This window comes from Hyperoodon ampullatus (genome assembly GCF_949752795.1).
Source record: "Hyperoodon ampullatus genome assembly, chromosome: 3".
Taxonomy (NCBI): domain Eukaryota; kingdom Metazoa; phylum Chordata; class Mammalia; order Artiodactyla; family Ziphiidae; genus Hyperoodon; species Hyperoodon ampullatus.
Genome location: NC_136916.1, coordinates 8,875,988 through 8,894,772, shown reverse-complemented (window position 1 = coordinate 8,894,772; position 18,785 = coordinate 8,875,988). Strand labels below are relative to the sequence as shown.

The 18,785-nt window shown below is 47.1% G+C and overlaps 2 protein-coding genes across 2 annotated transcripts in view; one reads left to right on the top strand and one right to left on the bottom strand.

The window, feature by feature from the left end:
- Nucleotides 1-630, top strand: part of MCM10 (minichromosome maintenance 10 replication initiation factor) — a gene marked incomplete at its 5' end in the record, with an annotated part of 35,314 nt that extends 34,684 nt beyond the window's left edge. Inside the window, one exon of the mRNA XM_079699046.1 lies at nucleotides 165-630. The remainder of the gene's footprint in view (nucleotides 1-164) is intronic.
- A 7,298-nt stretch (nucleotides 631-7,928) lies between these two features.
- Nucleotides 7,929-16,669, bottom strand: UCMA (upper zone of growth plate and cartilage matrix associated; the record flags this gene model as incomplete). Its single annotated transcript, XM_079699410.1, has 5 exons — nucleotides 7,929-8,026; nucleotides 12,617-12,715; nucleotides 16,060-16,155; nucleotides 16,240-16,305; nucleotides 16,612-16,669. 5 exons carry the CDS (start codon nucleotides 16,667-16,669, stop codon nucleotides 7,929-7,931), a joined length of 417 nt encoding a protein of 138 aa, XP_079555536.1.
- Nucleotides 16,670-18,785: the final 2,116 nt, after the last annotated feature.

Genomic DNA, 18,785 nt, shown 5'->3' with positions numbered 1-18,785 from the left:
ATTTCCAGTTTTCAACTTTTAAAAACATTACAAGTTGATATATAGCTAAGTTGACAGGCAGTGATTGAACGATTGGGTTCTTGTGTAAAAGTTGATGATAGAAGTAAACCTTGATGTTTATAAGAGATTAAATGTGTCTGACAACATTAATTTTTTAAAATCAGGAGAGTAAGTCTGTTTGCCGAAGTTGTCACTGCTAGCAGCCCATCAGAGCCTCTGCTCTTACAGATAAAACAGACATCTCAGCTGCCATGAAGAGAGATTTGGAAACAGCACCGCTCTAAAGGATGACTGACCCCCAAAACGAGATTCTGTATTTGCCAATATTGAAGAAAGAAATGGTGATATATCTAAAGAAAATAACAGGCACACAAGGTAGAAGAAATCAGTTGGCATAAGTTGACAGCAGTTTGTGAAAAAGCTGTGGAATTTTAGAAAATTAAAGAAAGACAATATAGCCACACAGCTGAACTCTCCAGATCAGAATGGGGAAGAGGCCTGCCATGTCCTGCACAGTCAGACCATGTATCCAGTAAAATTGACCTGCATTTTGGAGAAAAGCAGGACATCAGTAATCGAGGTGGTGAAAACTCAAAGCCATTTCACCAAAGAAAGGAAGAAAGAACTAGAAATATATAGAGAGTGGATTTTTGTTATTCACAGTAATTATGTTTCATAAAGTCACCAGCTGAACTAGCAGATACCCAATCACTGCTCCTAGAGGAAATATAGGCTTAGGTTCCCTTGAGCCTCTGGTCACGTCTTCTTCACCGGCTCAATACATAACCTTGTATTATGTGTGTTTCTGTTTAAAAACACTTTAATATGTATCGTCGATTCATTAACATGGAACTCGCAGCCGACAGCAGTGTATCTCCTAATGGAACAAAGCTGATCTCATCACGTGCTTTTTCTCCAGAGGGTGCATTCCAGCCTTCTTGCCCTCGGGAACACTTAAGCACTATGCCTGTGGTCCATTTTCAGCAGCAGAAGTACGCCAAAGAAGCACAAAAATGTGATGAATGTGGCATGAAAAGGACATCTTTTTACAGCATCAGAGCTGAAACCAGCAGAAGTTGTCGTTCTCCCTCAGCTGAGAACAACTTAGATGTCTCGTCGGTCTGCACGTGTGCATGTCCGTAAGTGACCACAAAAACACCACATTTATTGCTTTTATAAATTTTAGCAATTAGGTGAATTTGGAAAAACATGGAATCCACAAATAACGAGGAGCAACTGTGTACTATTTCCCAAAACAGGGCCAGATTGGGAGTGTCCCCATTTTGCAGATTAGAAAATTAAGTGATTTGAAACTATGGGAAGAAACCAGGATTGCAATCAAGTCTGTGGTAATGTTGCTTGAGCAGAGACTTCTCTATTGGTATTTTTTTAAGTCAACTTTATTAAGGGCTAAATTTCACACAGCAAAAGGCACACATCTTAAGTGTACAGTTTGGTAAATTTTGATGAATTTATACATCCACATGACCACCACCACAAGCAAGATAGAGAACATTCCCACCACCCCCAAAAAGTTGCCTCTGCCATTTCCCAGTCAGGCCACATGCCCTGGTCCCATCCATCACTGATCCGTTTACAATCTGTTTAGATCTGTCTTTCCTAGAGTTTCATATAAATGGAATCATACAGAATGTACTCTTATGCTTCACTCAGCATATTTTGAAATAAATCCATGTTATTGCCTGTGTCCATAGTTCATTTCTTATTGTTGAGTATTTCAACTGTATGGATATGTCACTGTTTATTCACCTGTAGATGGACATTTGGGTAGGCTTGTTTCCAGTTTGGGGCTATTATGAATAAAGCCATTAGCAATATTCAGGTATAGTCTTTCTATGGATATGTTTTTGTTTCTCTTAGGTAAATATCTAGCAGTGGGATTTCTGGTAAGTATGTTTAGCTTTATAAGAAACTGCTGAACTGTTTTCCAAAGTGGCCTTTTACATACCCACTAATGGTGCACGAGAGTTCCATTTGCTCCACATCCTCACCAATACTTGGTATTGTCAGTCTTTTCAATTTTAGCCATTCTGATGGGTGTATGGTGGTATCTCACTGTGGTTTTAATTTGCATTTCCCTCATGACATATTTTCCTGTGCAATTGGCCATTTGTATATCTTTTTTGGTGATGTATCTGTTTACTTATTTACTGGGTTGAGTTGTAAGAATTCTTTCTATGTTCTGGATACAAGTGCTTTTTGTGGATATATGTATGGTGAATATTTTCTCCCAGTTTGTGGCTTGCCTGTTCATTTTTTTAACAGTGTCTTTCAAAGAGCATTTTTGTCATTTTGGTGGAGCCCGTTTTATCACTTTATGGTTCATGTGTTTTGTATTCTAGCTAAGAAATCTTTACCTGCCTTAAGATCACAAAGATTTTCTTATAGAATTTTTAAATATAGTTTTAGCTTTTACTGTTAGGTCTATGATCCGTTTCAGGTTAATTTCTGTATAAGCTGTGAGGTAAGGGTTGTGGGTCCTTGTTTTCCAAATGGACATTTAGTTGTTATGGCACCACTCAGTGAAAAGATTATAATTTCCTCATTGGATTATTTTCACTCCTTTGTCAAAAATCAGTTGACCATACATTTTGGGGTCACTTCTGGACTTAGTTCTGTTAAATTAATCTGGATGTCATGCCTTACACCAGTACCATTGTCTTAATTACCATAGCTATATAATAAGTCTTGGAATCAGGTAGTGTTAGTTCTCCGGCTTTGTTCTTTTTAAAATTTGTTTTGGCAACTCTAGGTCCTTTGCGTTTCAGTGTAGATTTTTGAATCAGCTTATCAATTTCTACCCCAAAAACCCTGCTGAAATTTTTATTAGGATTGTGTTTAATCTTTAATATTAAGATTTTGTATCTATGAATATGCCTCTCCATTTATTTAGGTCTTCTTTAATTTTCTCAGCAATGTTTAGTGGTTTCAGTGTACAGATCGTATATATATTTTGTCTTTATTTTTAAATAGTTTTGATGGTGTCATAAACAGTATTTTTTTCCATTTTAATTTCCAATTATTATTTTGCATACATGCTAGTATACAGAAATACAATGCATATTTGTCTATTGGCCTGGTGTTCTGGGACCATGCCAAACTTACCTACTAGTATATATAGCAGCTTTTTTATACATTCCTTAAGATTTTCATATGGGATCTTGTTGCCTGAGAAGTTTTAACATTTCATTTCCTGTTTGTATGACTTTTTTTTCTTGTTCCCAGTCTGAGGAGGAAAGCATTTTCCTTCACCATTAAGTATCAAGGAAGTATTTTGAGTAAGGTTGGACAAGATCTCTAAATAATGGTGTGGGGTTTTTTTGTTTGTCTTCTCTCATATTCCCTGGAGTGATGTTATCAATTGAGCATTAGTGGGCTCAACCTTGAGAGGAGGAAGTGGATTCAAGTCCTGAGCTAAGTCCATTTTCAGGTGGTGATGCTGACTTTATTACATAATTATTAATCATGCCAAAGCAAAAGTAGTGTCCAGTTGTGTGTCATTCGGGCACTTTGAGTTAAAGGTACAAGAAAAGCTGTCTTCAGTGACTTACTAAAGGAATGTACTATTCTCTTGTTTTCAGCAGTGATTTCAAGGGACCAATCTAACGGTACATTTGGGTTTTTTATCATCTAAATCGGCTTACAAAATAGAAAATATCTTGCACCTTGCTACTACAATTCTGTGCTGGGTACATGATAAACAACCAAACAAGAGCTAATAAAATCGTACTCGAAGGCTCCCGGACCTCACTGCCTCATATTAATGACGTTGTCATTTTATTTAGAAAGTTTTAATTTGGGAGCCTGCACACTAAATGGTTCAGGCTCACTAGTGTGCTATTTGAAACTCATTATTACAGGGTCTAAATTAATGAGAAATTATCTAGAAAAATATTTTTCCTTTTGCTTTATGTATTAAATCATGTCCCCTCAAATATCGCCATTCCCATAGGAAGCTTTTTCTTTAAGAAGGCTTTATGAAAACTGCTTAACTGTAAATTACTATACAGATTTTCAGTGGTAGAAAATTAGTTTAATATGTAAAGTAGGCATCACTGGTCAAAAATGCATTTTAAAGTTTAAAAATAAAAATGGAAAAGAAGTATAGCTGGATACTTCGATGTGCACAGGTCTCTTGAAGGATGCTCAAGACTTGGGGATGATGGTTTTCTTTGGGAGACAGGGAAAGAATATTGAATTATTTTTTGTCCTGTGAAAAATTTAAATCATGTGTATACATTACCTATGCACAATATTTTTAATTAAAAGAATCAAAATAACGTGGAAAGTGGACAAAACTTTTTTTAAAGTGGTAGTACACTGTAAGATCACAGAGTATACCAGTTACAATTGTGAACTAGAATCTCCATACTTAACCAATTTGCTTTGGGACAAATCCCTTAAGAACTTTTAAATTATGAAAAACTTGCCAAAGAATTAGAACGTAATGGTTGAAAAGGAATTAGAAATGAATTTTCCCAACTATATTTTTTTAAAAAGCATATGACACTTTTATTTAAAAAAATTTTTAAATCATTCTGGGTCTTAGGAAAATTACCACCTCCTTCCAGAAATCTAAGTAAACAAAGGCACATGATAATAAGTTACAAAATCTCCCCTGGAGCACACACACGCTCAAAAAAATAAAAGAAGAAGGAGAAGGTGAAGAAGAAAATAAAATGACAACATACAGAATTAGTGGAAAAAAATAATGAGTTTTAACCAGTTCATCGTTTGACAAAATTTGTTTTCCACCGCTTACCTGGAACCCCTACAGGACTTGGGGATGATGAGGAAAGAACAGAGAAGAGTTAGTTAGAAGAATGTCCCAAAGGCCACCCTCTTGACAAAGCCTGTCTCTGAAAATATAGATCCTCCATTACTATGAAATTCAGCTACCCAGATTCCGGTCATGTTTCCTTTGGCATCCTTCTCCCTACCCAGGAAATGGCTGCAGTTGGTTCTGAGAGAAGGAATTCTAAAACCCTGAGGTATAATGGGGCCCTTGTTAAGGATGGAGTAGAACGAGGTAATAGAATTCTTCTTTCTGCCAGAACTCTTTATCTAGAGCTGCCATGCCAAGCCTGCCTCTTGAACAAACAAGGAAAGGCTGTTCTTCTTTTAAACTGGCCACTCACCGAGACCATTCCTGGTATTTGACATGTATATGGCCCCGGCGTTCCCTCCTGTGTAAGCAGCAGGCTTTTTGAGCCAGGTGGCTGCAGAGTATGGCCTTGAGTCAGACTCCATCGGCTGCCGTGCACCTAGTTCCTGGCCCTCCTGTCAGAAGGCGCTGGGTGTGTGATTGTCACCATATGAGCCAGACTGTGGCTCCTTTGTTTCCTGGCTGAGGTGAGAGAGCAGTGCTTTGCCTTTTCTCTGTTGTACATCTGCGTGTGTGAAAACGCACGCACACCCTCGTCAGTTGGGGTTACCAACCTAAAGCGTCAGGGGCTGGATCTTCTGGCTTGGCCTCTGGCTCCTGGTCAACCAAGGGGGCATTTCATGCAGGTAGAGCACAGGCCCACTTGGATCGCTGGCCCAGCAGCTGGCAGCCCTGACTCAGGACCTGAGCTAACGGTCAGCAGAACTTGCACCTGCCCATGACAACCCTGTCTCTTGCTTCCCCGAGTAACCGAGCTGAGCAGAGGCCCTGTGGTTCCTACATGCCTGTAGCAAGAAGTTCTCATCTGTGTGTGTGGCCGGGTACCATGAGGAGCCCCGCCCCCGAGAGCACAGACCCTGGACCAGGGGGTCCGTCTGGCCCGTTTGCTAAGGCTCCCTGTCCTGCTCTTTTCAAGGGTTCGGTAGGAAGCAGGTGGGATGCGTGTGTGAGGCTCCTGCCCTGTAGTTCAGAGAGGACCATCTCTGACCTGGGTTCCCCTCAAGCTGACTGATTTCTCCAGTGTAGACCAGAGACTGCAGAGATGGAGGACAAATAGCAGAACTCCCTTTTGGTCTGTTCAGCTTTACGCTCCAAAACCTTGGAATACTCATTCCTCCCAAATAATTTCAGTCTCATCAGGTAATAAGAAAAAACAGTAATGAAATATTGAGGCACCTGCAGAGTTTTTATTTCATGCCAGTTTCTTCCACTGCTATCCCCTTCTAAGCTGAAGCTCCTGGTACTTGTAGTGGGAGCCATGGGGGGCAGCGGGCTTCCTGAAGAGCCTGTCTGTTGAAGACAGGCCCAAAGGCGGGGGGTGGCCAGTGGGAAAACGTGGATCGTGTAGGTGGGGTGTTCGCTGACAACCTGGTTTCAGATAAAGTGCTGGCTCTACATGAGGTGGCTTGGAATGTGCATAATCGCTTGATCACTAAATGTTTTTAAAGATTTTATCCCAGTCTTTTAAAAAAATTACTTTGCATTCATTGCACAGTGTCCAGATCTAGTTAATTGTTCTACCTCTGGTGGGGGATTTTACTACAGTTGAGCAGCTTTTCCTCAAAACAAAGTTGCCCTTTACTGTCGTGGAAACCCAGCCTCCAAAGCAGGCTGGACCAGCCAGCCTGGGACCCAAGTCAAGGGGGAAGCACAGGGCCCAGGAGCAGGGCGGGGAGGTGGCCGGGAGTGGGTGCTCATTCTCCACCCAGAGTCCGCTTTGTCTTCGAGAGCTGACCCCACAGAGGTGCCCACTTAGGCTGTTCTTGAGTTTTCTGCGTTCTTAGTGCGGCATTCCTGAAGGCAGTTGGGAGCAAGGCTGGAAGCAGCCTAGTGCAGAGCCTGGGGCAGGAAGGCAGAGCCCTTGGGACGGAATAAAGGGCACTGGTATGGGCTGAATTGTTTCCCCCAAAAGATATGCGGAAGTCTAACCCCTGAGACCTGTGAGTGTCGACCTTATTTAGAAATAGGGTCTTTGCGGATGTAATCAAGTTACTGAGGCTGGTAGGGTGGGCCCTTAACTCAATGACTGTTGTCCTTATAAGAAGCGACACAGAAACACAGAGGGGAGAGTGTGTGGAGACATGGGGAGAAAAGGCCGAGTGACAGTGACGACAGAGACTGGAGTGACGCTGCCACCAGCCAGGGAACAGCTGAGCCCCCAGAAGCTGGAAGAGGCAAGGGAGGACCCTCACCTGGAGCCTTAGGAGGGAGCGTGGCCCTGCCCACACCTTGATTTCAGACTTCTAACCTCCAGAACTGTGAGAGAATAGGTGTTCATTGTTTTAAGCCTCCCAGTTCTGGCACTTTGTTATGGCAGCTTGAGCAAACTAATACTATGAAGAAAAAGGAGATGACACTAAAACTAACCCTTATCTGCTGTCCAGTTCTGGTCACAGCTGGCCTTGCTCTTCCCCTGGCCACTGAGTGGTGCCATCAAGAAACCACCGTCGAACCTTAAGACTTTTTTCAGAGACGTGAGAAACACCTGGGCTTGGAGAATGGTTTTTCCCAAACAATTGCATTAGCAGGTCCCTTCCAGTCACGTGACTGCTGAGACAGGCTGCGGAAGTAGTGAGCAGTGCTCCTGAGTCCAAGCTTCCCGACACCCAAGTCGGTGAGAGGCCCAGTGTCACCTGGGAGGGACAAGCTGCTGCGGCTCAGTGTGAGATTCAAGAAGATGGTACAGAGTGTTGACTCAGCGTTTTTATTCATAAACTGTAAGCAGACACATGGTCTTTTCTCTCTACTGTGATTCTTTCATTGTTCTATGGGCCAGGAGTCTCACTGTGGGAACCATGGCGAAGCAGTGGGAAAACACCATAGGGGTGATGCCCCGCAGGCCTTGGCTCACCTCAGAAATTCACCTGCCCAGAAGCTGAAGCCAGGGCGTTTCCATCCACGAGAACAGAAGGCCCCAGGCTGAGGCCCTGGAAAGGGGCCTGTTTGTATGCAAAAGAGGTGCCCAAATATTGAGGGTGGGCGGATGTGTCAAGTGCCATCTTCTGGGTGCATCGGGCTGAGCTCAGATACGGTGGCGATTGTAGAGATAGGGTGGGTACAGGCCGTCTTCATGCCACTGGCGCCACTGCTCGATGGCCTCCCGGCTTCTCTCTTCCTGTTCTGGGGATGAGAGATGAAGTCATCGTGTGAGGATGGAGGGCTCTGATCTGGGGGCAGCCACCGAGTCCACCCAAAGCCCCCCCCCCCCCGCCTGTGACACGTGACATGAACCACTGTGCCTGCGTGCATGGATGACAGACAGAATGTCCCAGCTGGAAGGGCCCGAGAGGATGCCGAATCTAAAGGCCTCGTGTTAATACAGGTCGGGCCCAGATCGGTGAGCGTCACAGAGCTGATTGCCAAGAGAGCAGAGGCCGGGGTCCTGCATTCAGTTCAGCGCTCCTTCCCTGTATAGCCAGCGAAGGGCGGAGAGCCGCGTGCACAACTGGCCCAGAGGCACACCAACTAAGACAGAATCCAAAATCACAGCAGCAGAAAAATAGACCGCAAACCATACTGTTGAACAACTCATGGAAATGATTGGCAATTTCGAGTGACGGGATTATGAGTGAGGTGTTCCTTCTTACTGTTTCTTAGCTTTAAAAATAAAGTTATGTTTTCAAAGCTAACTGGGGAAAGGGGTGGATGAAGCCAGTGCAGGAAGATCTTGATAATCCCTGATTCTGGGTGATGGTTATATGAGGGTTTGTTATACTATATACTTCTGTATGTGTTTGAAATGTTTCATAGTAAAGGCTAAAAAGAGCAGAAGGGAGTTTTTAATGAGTAAGAAAGTCCTGATTTTTCTGTCTTTGATGAGACATGTTTCTGAATAACGCCTTTGTGAAGCTGTAGAATGAGGCTCCTGATGCCAGTTCAAGACGGCCTGTCACTCACTGTTAGGTACCGTTAAAGCGCGAGCAGCTATCCCAAGGCTATCGGTGTTTAAAAAGCATCCTCAGAAAGTTAAACAGAATTACCATTAACCCAACCGTTCTTAAAGCAAGAATAGATGAATAGATAAAATGTGAGATGATAGATAGACAGGAATGTATAGATATGTCTGTGTATTATTCAGCCATAAAAAGGAATGAAGTTCTGATATGTGCTATAACATGAATGAGCCTTGAAACGTGCTAAGTGAAATACACCAGACACAAAAGGACAAGTATTGTGTGATTTCTCTTCTATGAAATATGTAGTATAGGCAAATTCGTATGGATAGAGAATATATTAGAGGTTTCCAGGGGCTGTGGGGACAGGGGAGTTAATGCATAATGGGTACAAAGTTTGTTTGAGGTGATAAAAGGGGTTTGGAAATAAATAATGGTGATGGTTGTGGATGTACTAAATGCCACTGAATTGTACACTTAAAAATAGGTGGCAAATTTTACGTTCTAGATATTTTACCACAATTTTTTTTTGAGTATTTGGAGAAAACGTTGAGAGGATAGAAAGTTAATAGAAGATAATAGCAAGGATTCAAAACTCAAAATGTCTTCCTTGCCTGTTTTCTCAAATGTGGGCTTCACCAAAAAGCCTGTGACCCTGACTTGGTGCTAGTGACACGCATCCTCTGTGGCACTGGGCAAACAGGACAGCCTGGTGGCTTCAGGATGTGGAGGAAGTGGGTGTCCCTGTGGTCCTTAGCACCTGTGAGAGCCAGGTGCCCGCAACAGGACGGGCCCTTGTGACCACAGGGTGTTCAGGAGCCATGTCTGCTGGGTATGTTTCCTTCTATGTGAGCTTGGGGTCAGCTCTACCCTGGGTGCTGAGAATCCTCGTAGGGACTTGGTTCCTCAGAGGAAACCTGGAGCTCAGAGTTAGGCCAGGCTGTTAGCCTTGGGCCATTCAGACCTTTCTCAGGCCACGTAGAGCAGCTACCCTTGGCCAATCTTGAGAGCATGATTTTGACATAGAAGTTGATTTTTTCTTCCCAGGTCATGCCGAACTTTTCTTAGACCATTTCATTTAGACAAAGGGAAGGTCTCGCTGGTAAAGACCCAAGGCCTGGACACTGTAGCCTTCGTGTAGGGACCACTTGTGGCCAGGCGTCATGCAGCCAGCCTGGGATGACCTGACCCGGGCTTCCGGCTTTGAAGGTGGAAGCAGACCTGGGCTGCTGCCACGTAGGCCTTGGAAGTGGGAGTTCAACACTGTTTATCCTGAGCTTTTGGAGGCAGAACTCAGTTGTTTTTGCCTTGAAGTCGGTGGTTTTGAGTAGAGTTACAAGCTGGAGCCATGACAGAGCCGAGTGAGACTCTAGCCACCCCCTCCCACGTCCCCAGACAAGGGCCAGTGTCCTGGGTGGGTTGGTAGAGGGGCCTTTGACTAAGGTGGGGTTTCCAGGCCCCCAGCAAGGTCACTGGTGTCCAGAAATCTCCCTTCAGACCGCCTGCCTAAAATTCCTCCACTGGAAACCCAAGTCCTGCCCGTCACCCGTGGTATCTCAGCATTCGCTTTTGTGGAGCAAGTACCTGGGGAGAGAGCGATCACCCACTGCTCTCCAGTATTCTGAGAATAGGCGACGTTGTCAATCAAGAGAGCTAACCGAACCCGGGGTCCTGACCGACGGGGAACGTGGGCGCCTCAGAGAAGGGCTCTGAGCGCTGCGCACGGTGCAGGTTTCCGGCAACCTGGCCTCTGTGCATGGTCTGTTCCGGGGCAGAGGCAAGGGAAGGGGGGAAGCTGAAGGGAGTCTCACCTTTGTCAGCGTTCACGCTCGGCCAGGCTGGGCCCCCTGCACCTCTTTGCCTCTCCTTCTTGCATCAAGCTGGTGGGGAGGCTGGGGGCGACCCCCGCTGAGCCGCTCTGCATTACCCCCTCCCTCCCTCCATCCTCATGGGCCAGTCCTTGCATTGAAGAACCTGTCCAAGACCTCTATGCATTTGGTCTTCCTTCGGTACAAAAACACGGGCTTTGCTGGCAAACTCGCCTTCGTTTAAATCCTTCTCTACCTACGTCACCTTGGTTATTCATGTATCCTTTCTAAGCCTGAGTTTTTAAAACTGTGAAATGGAAATTGTAAGACCTGAGGTGCTGGTCGTAAGGATTACGTGGTTCAGTACAGTGTCTGGTAGGGCAGGTGCTCAGCCAGTGACAACGGCTGCTGTCACTACAGTCCCCGAAGGCCCGGGCCCTGCCCTGCAGCATCCTCCTCTGTGGGCGAGGCCTGAGGCCCCTGACCTTGGTCTCCTCTGGCTTTGGTGGAGGACCTGGCATCCCCCCAGGTGCCTAACCCCTCATCCTAATCCGTCGTGGGAGGGAAGACAGGGAATGGTTTTCATCCAGATGCTAGGGATTTGGACCTGCAGCATTTAAAAATGCACAAAATAAAATGCTGCTATTAATACTATGAGTTTAAAAAAAACACACTGAAGGAATTTTAGAGGCCACATTCTCACTTTTTAAATGCTTCTCCCCAAGCTGTCCACCAAGGTAAACACATCTTTAACAGAAGTATTTGCCTCTGAATTACAACAGTCTGCGCTTTCCCCAGGATGTTTGATTTGCTGGGATCCTGCCCAACACCTGTCTGTAGGGCTCAGCCAGGTGCCACCCGCAAGGCCATGGGCATGGCCTGCAGCCCCCTGATACCTGGTGATTGTGTCCTTTCCACTAAGAGGTGCCCTAAGGGCATATCACCTCCCAAATCCACCAGAGCAAGCAAGCGAGGGGTTGACAACTTGGGAACTGAAATTGCAGACTCTCTCTAACAAAGGTCACCTTAACTGGGGTCTTATGTCCAAGCTCACCTGCATCCAGGAACTTACCCGGAAGCATTTCGATCTTGACGTTTCGGAAGAGACCAAGAAAGGAATAAAAACACACATTGGCCTGCCTGGTCTCATCCCAATTACCTGTTCTATGGATGTTTTGCTATAGGTGACCCTTGAGGGCACTTAATAGATACCAAGTCGAATCCCATCCCCCATGGGAGGCTGGGGTTCAAAGGCAGAGCCTCCCTCCCCCTCCACACTCCCCCACGCCCAGAGGCCTGGTTGAAACCAGCATTCCTGGGCGGAGGCTGGAGCCCTGTCTCCCAAGGCCAGAGGGTGGGGATGAGCTATGCTGACTGTCCGGTGAGAGACGCAGAGGCAAAGGTCAAGGCTTTGCAAACAAGACTCTCTCGAGGCCCCTGGATGAGGGGAGCCGCCCCGTGGGCTGTAGATGTTGACGCTGGACGTGGGCAGGGTACAGAGCAGGACCCCGTGACCAGAGCCCTCTGAGCTCACGTGTCCTGGTCTGCTTCCACGGTCACCCGGTGCTGATGATAACAGCCAGGTAAACGAAGGCCTAGGTTTTCCAGGATGGGCCGTTCCTAGAGCCATGACACCGATGGAAATCCAAGGCCCTTGAAAGTGAGTTTGAAATCCTCCCAACTCACCTCTAACCGGAACTAAGCCACGAGGGCAGGTGCTAAGACAGAACACACCCAAGTAGGAGAGGAAAACACGATCAACCAAAAACTCCCCCAGCCCCACAGTCTCCAAGCCAGTGGTGGTGTGTCCTCTTCCATTTCTTCTCAAATTCTGTAGCCACTTTTGTGACTTTCTCCCTGTTTTTCCGAGACTCCCATAGATATGAGTTGAAAGTAGACCTCCTCTTACCTCCCTCCTCTAGTTAAAATTTAGGGATAAGTACAGGCAAATCACATGGTTCTCCTGCAAAGCCCCACTTCCCCGAAGTCACTGGCTGACGAGCTCTTACCATCGTTTTGCTCCTCCACGAAGTTCTCAAACTCGTTCCTTTGTTCCTCGTAATGTTCTCTCCGTAGCTCATCCGCCTGCAGCTTCTGCCTGTTCTCCGCTGGGGGAGAGGAAGAGGCGAGAGTTGCCCCCAAGAATAGGGGCAGCCGCACGCATTTAGGGGGACACTAATCATTCTGCCTGAGAAACTTAATCAGGTGCAAAAGGGGCTGTTTGTGAGGGGCTAAGAGTAGGGCTTCACTGAAATGGTTCACTCCTGACACAGACTTTAAAACCTGAGGGACCTGGGGGAGCGTCCCATCCAACGGCCTCGTTTTGTGAGTGAGAGGACAGACCCCCAAAAGGTGAAGCCATTTAGCTCCAGGTGTAAAATGAATTGGTGTATCCAAGCATGCTGGGCCTCTTAGAAGCTAGGAATTTGATGATAGAAATGAATTCTATGAGGGAATAATCCAACTTAATTTCACATTAATTTACCTGCAAGTCCATTCAGCATCTTTGCGCTCCTATCATGGCCAGAATGTAGGCTAAGCGCTGGGATTAAAAAGTCGAGTAAGAAAGATTCTGTCCCTCTGCCTAAGAGGCCTGTGATCCACTTAAGGAGAAAGATATGAAAATAAATTACACCCAGCATTATGGCTGCTGTGATAGAAATTGCCACAGGGCATAATGATGGCTGTGGTCGAGGGAATCTAAGATCCTGATATTCATGCCCTTAGGTGATTCTCTCCCCTTGTGTGGATTGGCCTAGTGGCTCACTTCTAATGGGCAAAATATGACAGAAGTGATGGGATATGACTTCTGAGATTAGGTTACAAACAAGACTGGCTTCCGTCTTGGGTTCGACGGTCTGTCTATCTATCTCTCACTTTTGCTCTTGCTCGGAGGGAAGCCAGCTGCCATGTTGTAAGCTGTCCTGTGTAGAGGCCCACTCATGGCAGGAACTGGTGTCCTTGACCAGTAGTCTGCAGGACTTGAGGTTTGCCAACAGCCATGTGCATGAGCTTGAAAGCGAATCGTCTCTCAATCAGGCCTTGAAATGAATGCAGCCCCAGCCAATACCTTGACTACAGCCCATAGAGACCCTGAGCCTGAGGCCACCAGCTAAGCTGGGCCTAGATCCCAGAAACTGAGACAATAAATGTTTGTGGTTTTAAGCTGCTAAATTTGGGGCTCATTTGTTACACAGCAGTAGATAACTAGTACAGGATATGGGGTGATCAGGTAAACTCCCTGATGATGAAAATACCAACCTCAGGTATCCCTTAGTTTGTGAGGCAATGCATTCCAATAAAGTTGGCTGTAAACTTTTTTATGAGGAGTCCCAGTTTCACATTATAAAGCTGAAGGTACACTTCTGGTTGGAGAAATACCCCCAGTGATAACTGAAAACTGTCACTAAGAACACGTAAACATTCCTTGGCTGTTGAACATGAAGCTTACCAGAGGGAACCTTACCTGAGCTACCAGGTCACATCTCACCAGCAGGTGCAGCTGTCCCTCATCTGCTCTAATGTAGCCCCCTCAAAAAACCTGTCTAGAGTTTAGATTTTCCAACGTAAAATAAGTTTCTAGGTTCATCCATTTCTGCCCTCACACCTTTACATCTTTAGTCTGGCAGAAGCTTAGAGATAGGAATTGCCTGTTTTCTGGTTCCAGATTCAAGTTTATCAAAGTGTTGCCTGCCTTTACTGAACCTCAGACATAATTGGGCATTGTCCTACCCATCACCGGAGTTGACCAGGTAACAGCAGATTAACTCAGGTGCATCCTAGGTGTTCACCGGGCTGTCCTGGGTTCCCAGGACTGAAACCCCGAGCTTCCAGCTCGGGTGACAGACCTCTGGCTTAGTCATGCATCTCATTGTTCTGAATCCACTTAGAGAATGGAAACTATTTGCCTCTGAAATTCATGCACGTTCCCCGCTGGGAGTCTGCCAGAAGGTTGCTTCTCTCATTTCCCTCAAGAACTGCCCAAACTCCATCAGTCTTTTCAGTGTTTCTTGACATTTGCTAACCTTTAAATCCCAAATTGTGTGAGGCCTGGAGATTTTCCCAGTGTGGTTGTACTTCTCCACTTAAACAAAAAAAGGGGATTTCATCTCCAAGCATTTTCATCTCACTTCTTGCCCATCATTTGCAAACAGTCCTGTTATTTTCACTGAGCAAGTTACCTTGCTGAGTGTGCTGAGAGGCACAAAGAGTTTATTCAGACAGACACATAAGTAACGAATCGAGCCTTGGACTCAGAGTCTGTCAGAGCTGAGTCCTTGGAAGAATCTAGTTTAAGGACAGAGAGCTCAAATCCCTTCAAGGGTCGGCAGGTCATGGAAATGAGAGTCTGCCAAGCAGGGGATACCAGGGCCTACTTCAGGCTGAGAAGGAGACACTTCTGAGCTCAAAAGCCTCCCAAATGCATTGGAAGTGAAGACTTTTAAAAACACTGCTGGCAGATGTAGAGAATGGACTTGAGGACATGGGGAGGGGGAAGGGTAAGCTGGGACGAAGTGAGAGAGTGGCATGGACATATATACACTACCAAACGTAAAACAGATAGCGAGTGGGAAGCAGCCGCATAGCACAGGGAGACCTGCTTGGTGCTTTGTGACCACCTAGAGGGGTGGGATAGGGAGGGTGGGAGGGAGGCTCAAGAGGGAGGGGTTATGGGGATATATTTATATGTATAGCTGATTCACTTTGTTCTAAAGCAGAAACTAACACACCATTGTAAAGCAATTATACTCCAATAAAGATGTTTAAAAAAAGAACCTAGGGGAAAAAAAACCAAAAAACTGCTGGCTGAACACCACTCTTTCAGGGGCTTATAAATAAGGAAATGGGCCCAGGGAGAAGTGGTCAAGGCCACTTAGCAGCAAAGCTCTCACCAAACCCACATTTCCAGTTCCCGGTCCCACGTGCCCTCTTCCCTGATTACAGAGAGTGCAGCTCTCCTGCCTGTAGGGTACACCATGAATTACCCGGAAAGCACACACTGAGCTATCGTGTCCCCTCTCCACCGAACATAGATTTTCCCCTTAACATTTTTTTTTTTTTTTTTTTTGGCCTCGCTACGTGGCATGCAGGATCTTAGTCCCCCGACCAGGGATGGAACCTGTGCCCCCTGCAGTGGAAGCAGGGAGTCTTAACCACTGGACCGCCAGGGAAGTGCCGCCCGTCTCCGACCTTAACATTTTTAACTTTCAGAAATTGAGATGCAATTCCACACTTAAGTGCATTCAGTGTGGCCCTATCCTCTTTGTTTCTTACCCCTACAGCATAGCCAATCAAAGACTGACCTACAGTCGAGGGAACGTGATGTAACTTCCAATTCAGAGCTGCAGCCACTGAGACCCGAGGGCCTAGGTTGAGCCCTTGGTCCCGGGCGGTCCCCGCAGCCCGGCTGACTGTGGGAGAGAGAAGGAACGCGAGCCACCAGCATCCTTACCATTGACCTCTTCTCGGGCTGTGGGGGACCGCTTGCCTCGCTTCTTGAGGAAATTCAAGGCATCTGATTCCTGCATGAAAATCTTCCCTTCCACGCCTGAAACCCGAGAGAAGCCGGTCACAACTGGCACATGCCCACCAGGGCTACCTCGAGAGCCCCCTGGGTGGCCCCAGCACTCACCTTCCTGCACCTCTTGTCCTGCCAACCGCCTGGTGTCCACCGCCACAGCAGTCCCCTCCCGCAGGACTGTGGGACGAGAGCACAGCGTGAAGGGCTGCCGCACCGCAGCAGGAGCCCTCACCCTGAGCCAGGCCAGGACAGCCCTGACTTGCCCTGGAGGCTGGATGCCTCAAATACCAGCCACACAGCCAACTTCCCCAAGAAACCACCAGGCATGCTGGTTTCTCTGTACTGCGTTGTGTTATACACACAGACACACACAAACACGCACACCCAGGTACAGCCTTCTTAACAGTAGGTACCCCCTCTACCTGGGCCACCTGAGCAGCCTCACCTAACACCAAGGCCCTCCTGGGGCCTCCGCATACTCACTGGACAGGAGCACAACGGCCGAGAGACAGGAGATGAGGAACAGCTGTCTCCAGGCCATCTTTGGAAAGACCAAGCCTCTGGGAACTACAGACACAGAGGGTTCTACAGAGCCTGAGGCTGCCAGGTCCTCACTTCTGTGTCAGGCAGATCAGGAGGGAGAGAGAGAGAGAGGCAGGAGGCTGGGATGCCACAGAGGGGGGCGGGGCGGGAGGGAGTGGGAGGGGTCCCGGCCGTGACTTCCATTGGCCGCGCCTGCCAGAGCACCAGAGATGTTTTCGGCACCTTGCAAACCACACAGAAGCAGAGTCTGTCATCGGAGCCTCAGCCAGGACAGTTCTGAAGTGGCCTTTCCAAGATCCGCACCCAAGGAGTCGCTGTTGGAATGCCCAGCCTCAGAGTCAGGATTCCAAAGACCAAGGGCAAATTTCAAAGAGCCCCTGGCATCTGCTTCAGGGGAGGTGGGGACTCTAGTCCTGGAAGCTGAAGCATGCGGGGTCGGGGCGGTGGGGGGCTCAATGGGGGACTTTGACTCAGCTGTCAGGCCAGGAGGGACCGTAAAGGCTGGAAGAGCCCCCCTTAGTGTGACTCTGGCATGGACACGTGGGCCATTCTGACAGTAGCCCCCGACTTGACATGTCCCCAGCTGATGCTCACTGTCAAGCAAAGCACAGACCCCTTGGCCTGGGGCCCCACAGCCCTTTCAAGACATCGAGAAAGAGAGGCAGTCAGCCTTCCACGGGAGAGAAGCGGAGCACAGTGTGTAAAGAGCCCCTCCTCTGGGCACGCTTCTCACGGCACACCCCGCGTAGGGGAGGAAATGCATTCCCAGAAATGGGAATGCTGGTGGAATCCGAGCCCTACGGGGCCGTCAGAGCCCAGTCCCTCAGGAGCTTTGTTCTTGACACTGTCATGTATTTTGAACCACCCAGAGAGTTGCCTTTGGGCATTGTTTAGAATCGTCCTAATAGTGACCATCCCTAGAGCCACCTGCATGAAGCTCCCCTTTCATTAGACACATGTAGTAACATCCCACATGTACTTGGACCATTGGCAGGAAAAGAATGTTAATAGCAGAAAAATAAGCAAGGCACAGCAAACAAAATAAATGGGTTGTTTTCCAGTGGAGGGAAGTGCGGCTGGCACCTCTGCCAGCACTCGGTGGCTGTGAGCACACAGAGGGCTCCACTTCAACACTGGCTGACCTCACTTAACCAGGCGCGGGTGGCTGCTGCGTGATCAACCCAGGAGGGGCAATACCCATGAGGACACATCAGCAAGGATTCATCTGTCAGGTTGACTAGCTGTCACTTGAAAGAGGGAAGGGCCACGAGACAGATCGATGTGGATGGGACTTGTGGGTGAGAAAGTGGGTGTGTGAAATACCTGTGACATCCTTGATACACTAATTCTTCTTGCTGCCTTTTTTAGTTCCGTTCATTTCAACCATGAATATTTATCGAATACCTGCTCTAAGCCAGGCACCTGTGCTAGTCACACGCTCACCAGCTTTTAGTAAATCTGCCCAACGTTTCCAAAGTACCTTACGCCTCAGGTCGGACACTGTGCATCCACTGTCCATGCAGAAAGGCTTAGGGAAGAATCTCAAGCCCTAGGAAGTTCTCTCGGACCCAGCCCGGAAGAAAAGGGCAGGAGCTCCAGAATTCACTGAATGGAGGATGGAGGCTTGCAATCGGATGTAAGCTTTGTTCTGGAAAAACAAGCTTACATTTCTTACATACCAAGGCTGGTGGCCTGAGATTTCTATCAGCTACACTGATGTGCTCCAAGGAATGGTCTGGCCATGGCTGGTCTCAAGTATAATCTCTCAGTTCTTCCAGAGATTTCTCTCCCTCTAGACCCTTTGGTGTCTACACTTCCCACCCTCTTTCATTTTCCACCTTCAGCTCGCCCACCTCTGGGGCTGATCACTGCACCTGGCTGTGCTGCAGAGGTGGCCTCATCTTGACATCATCCCCCAGAGTATAACAAGCCACCCACCTCAAGGCAAAAGCATAATTCTAATGCAACTCTAATTTTATGAATATACTAAAACCCATTGAATTGTACACTTTACGTGGGTGAATTGCATGGTATGTGATCAACATCTCAAAAAAGCTATTACAAAAACACGTGCATAGGGTACTTCCCTGGTGACACAGTGGTTGAGACCCCGC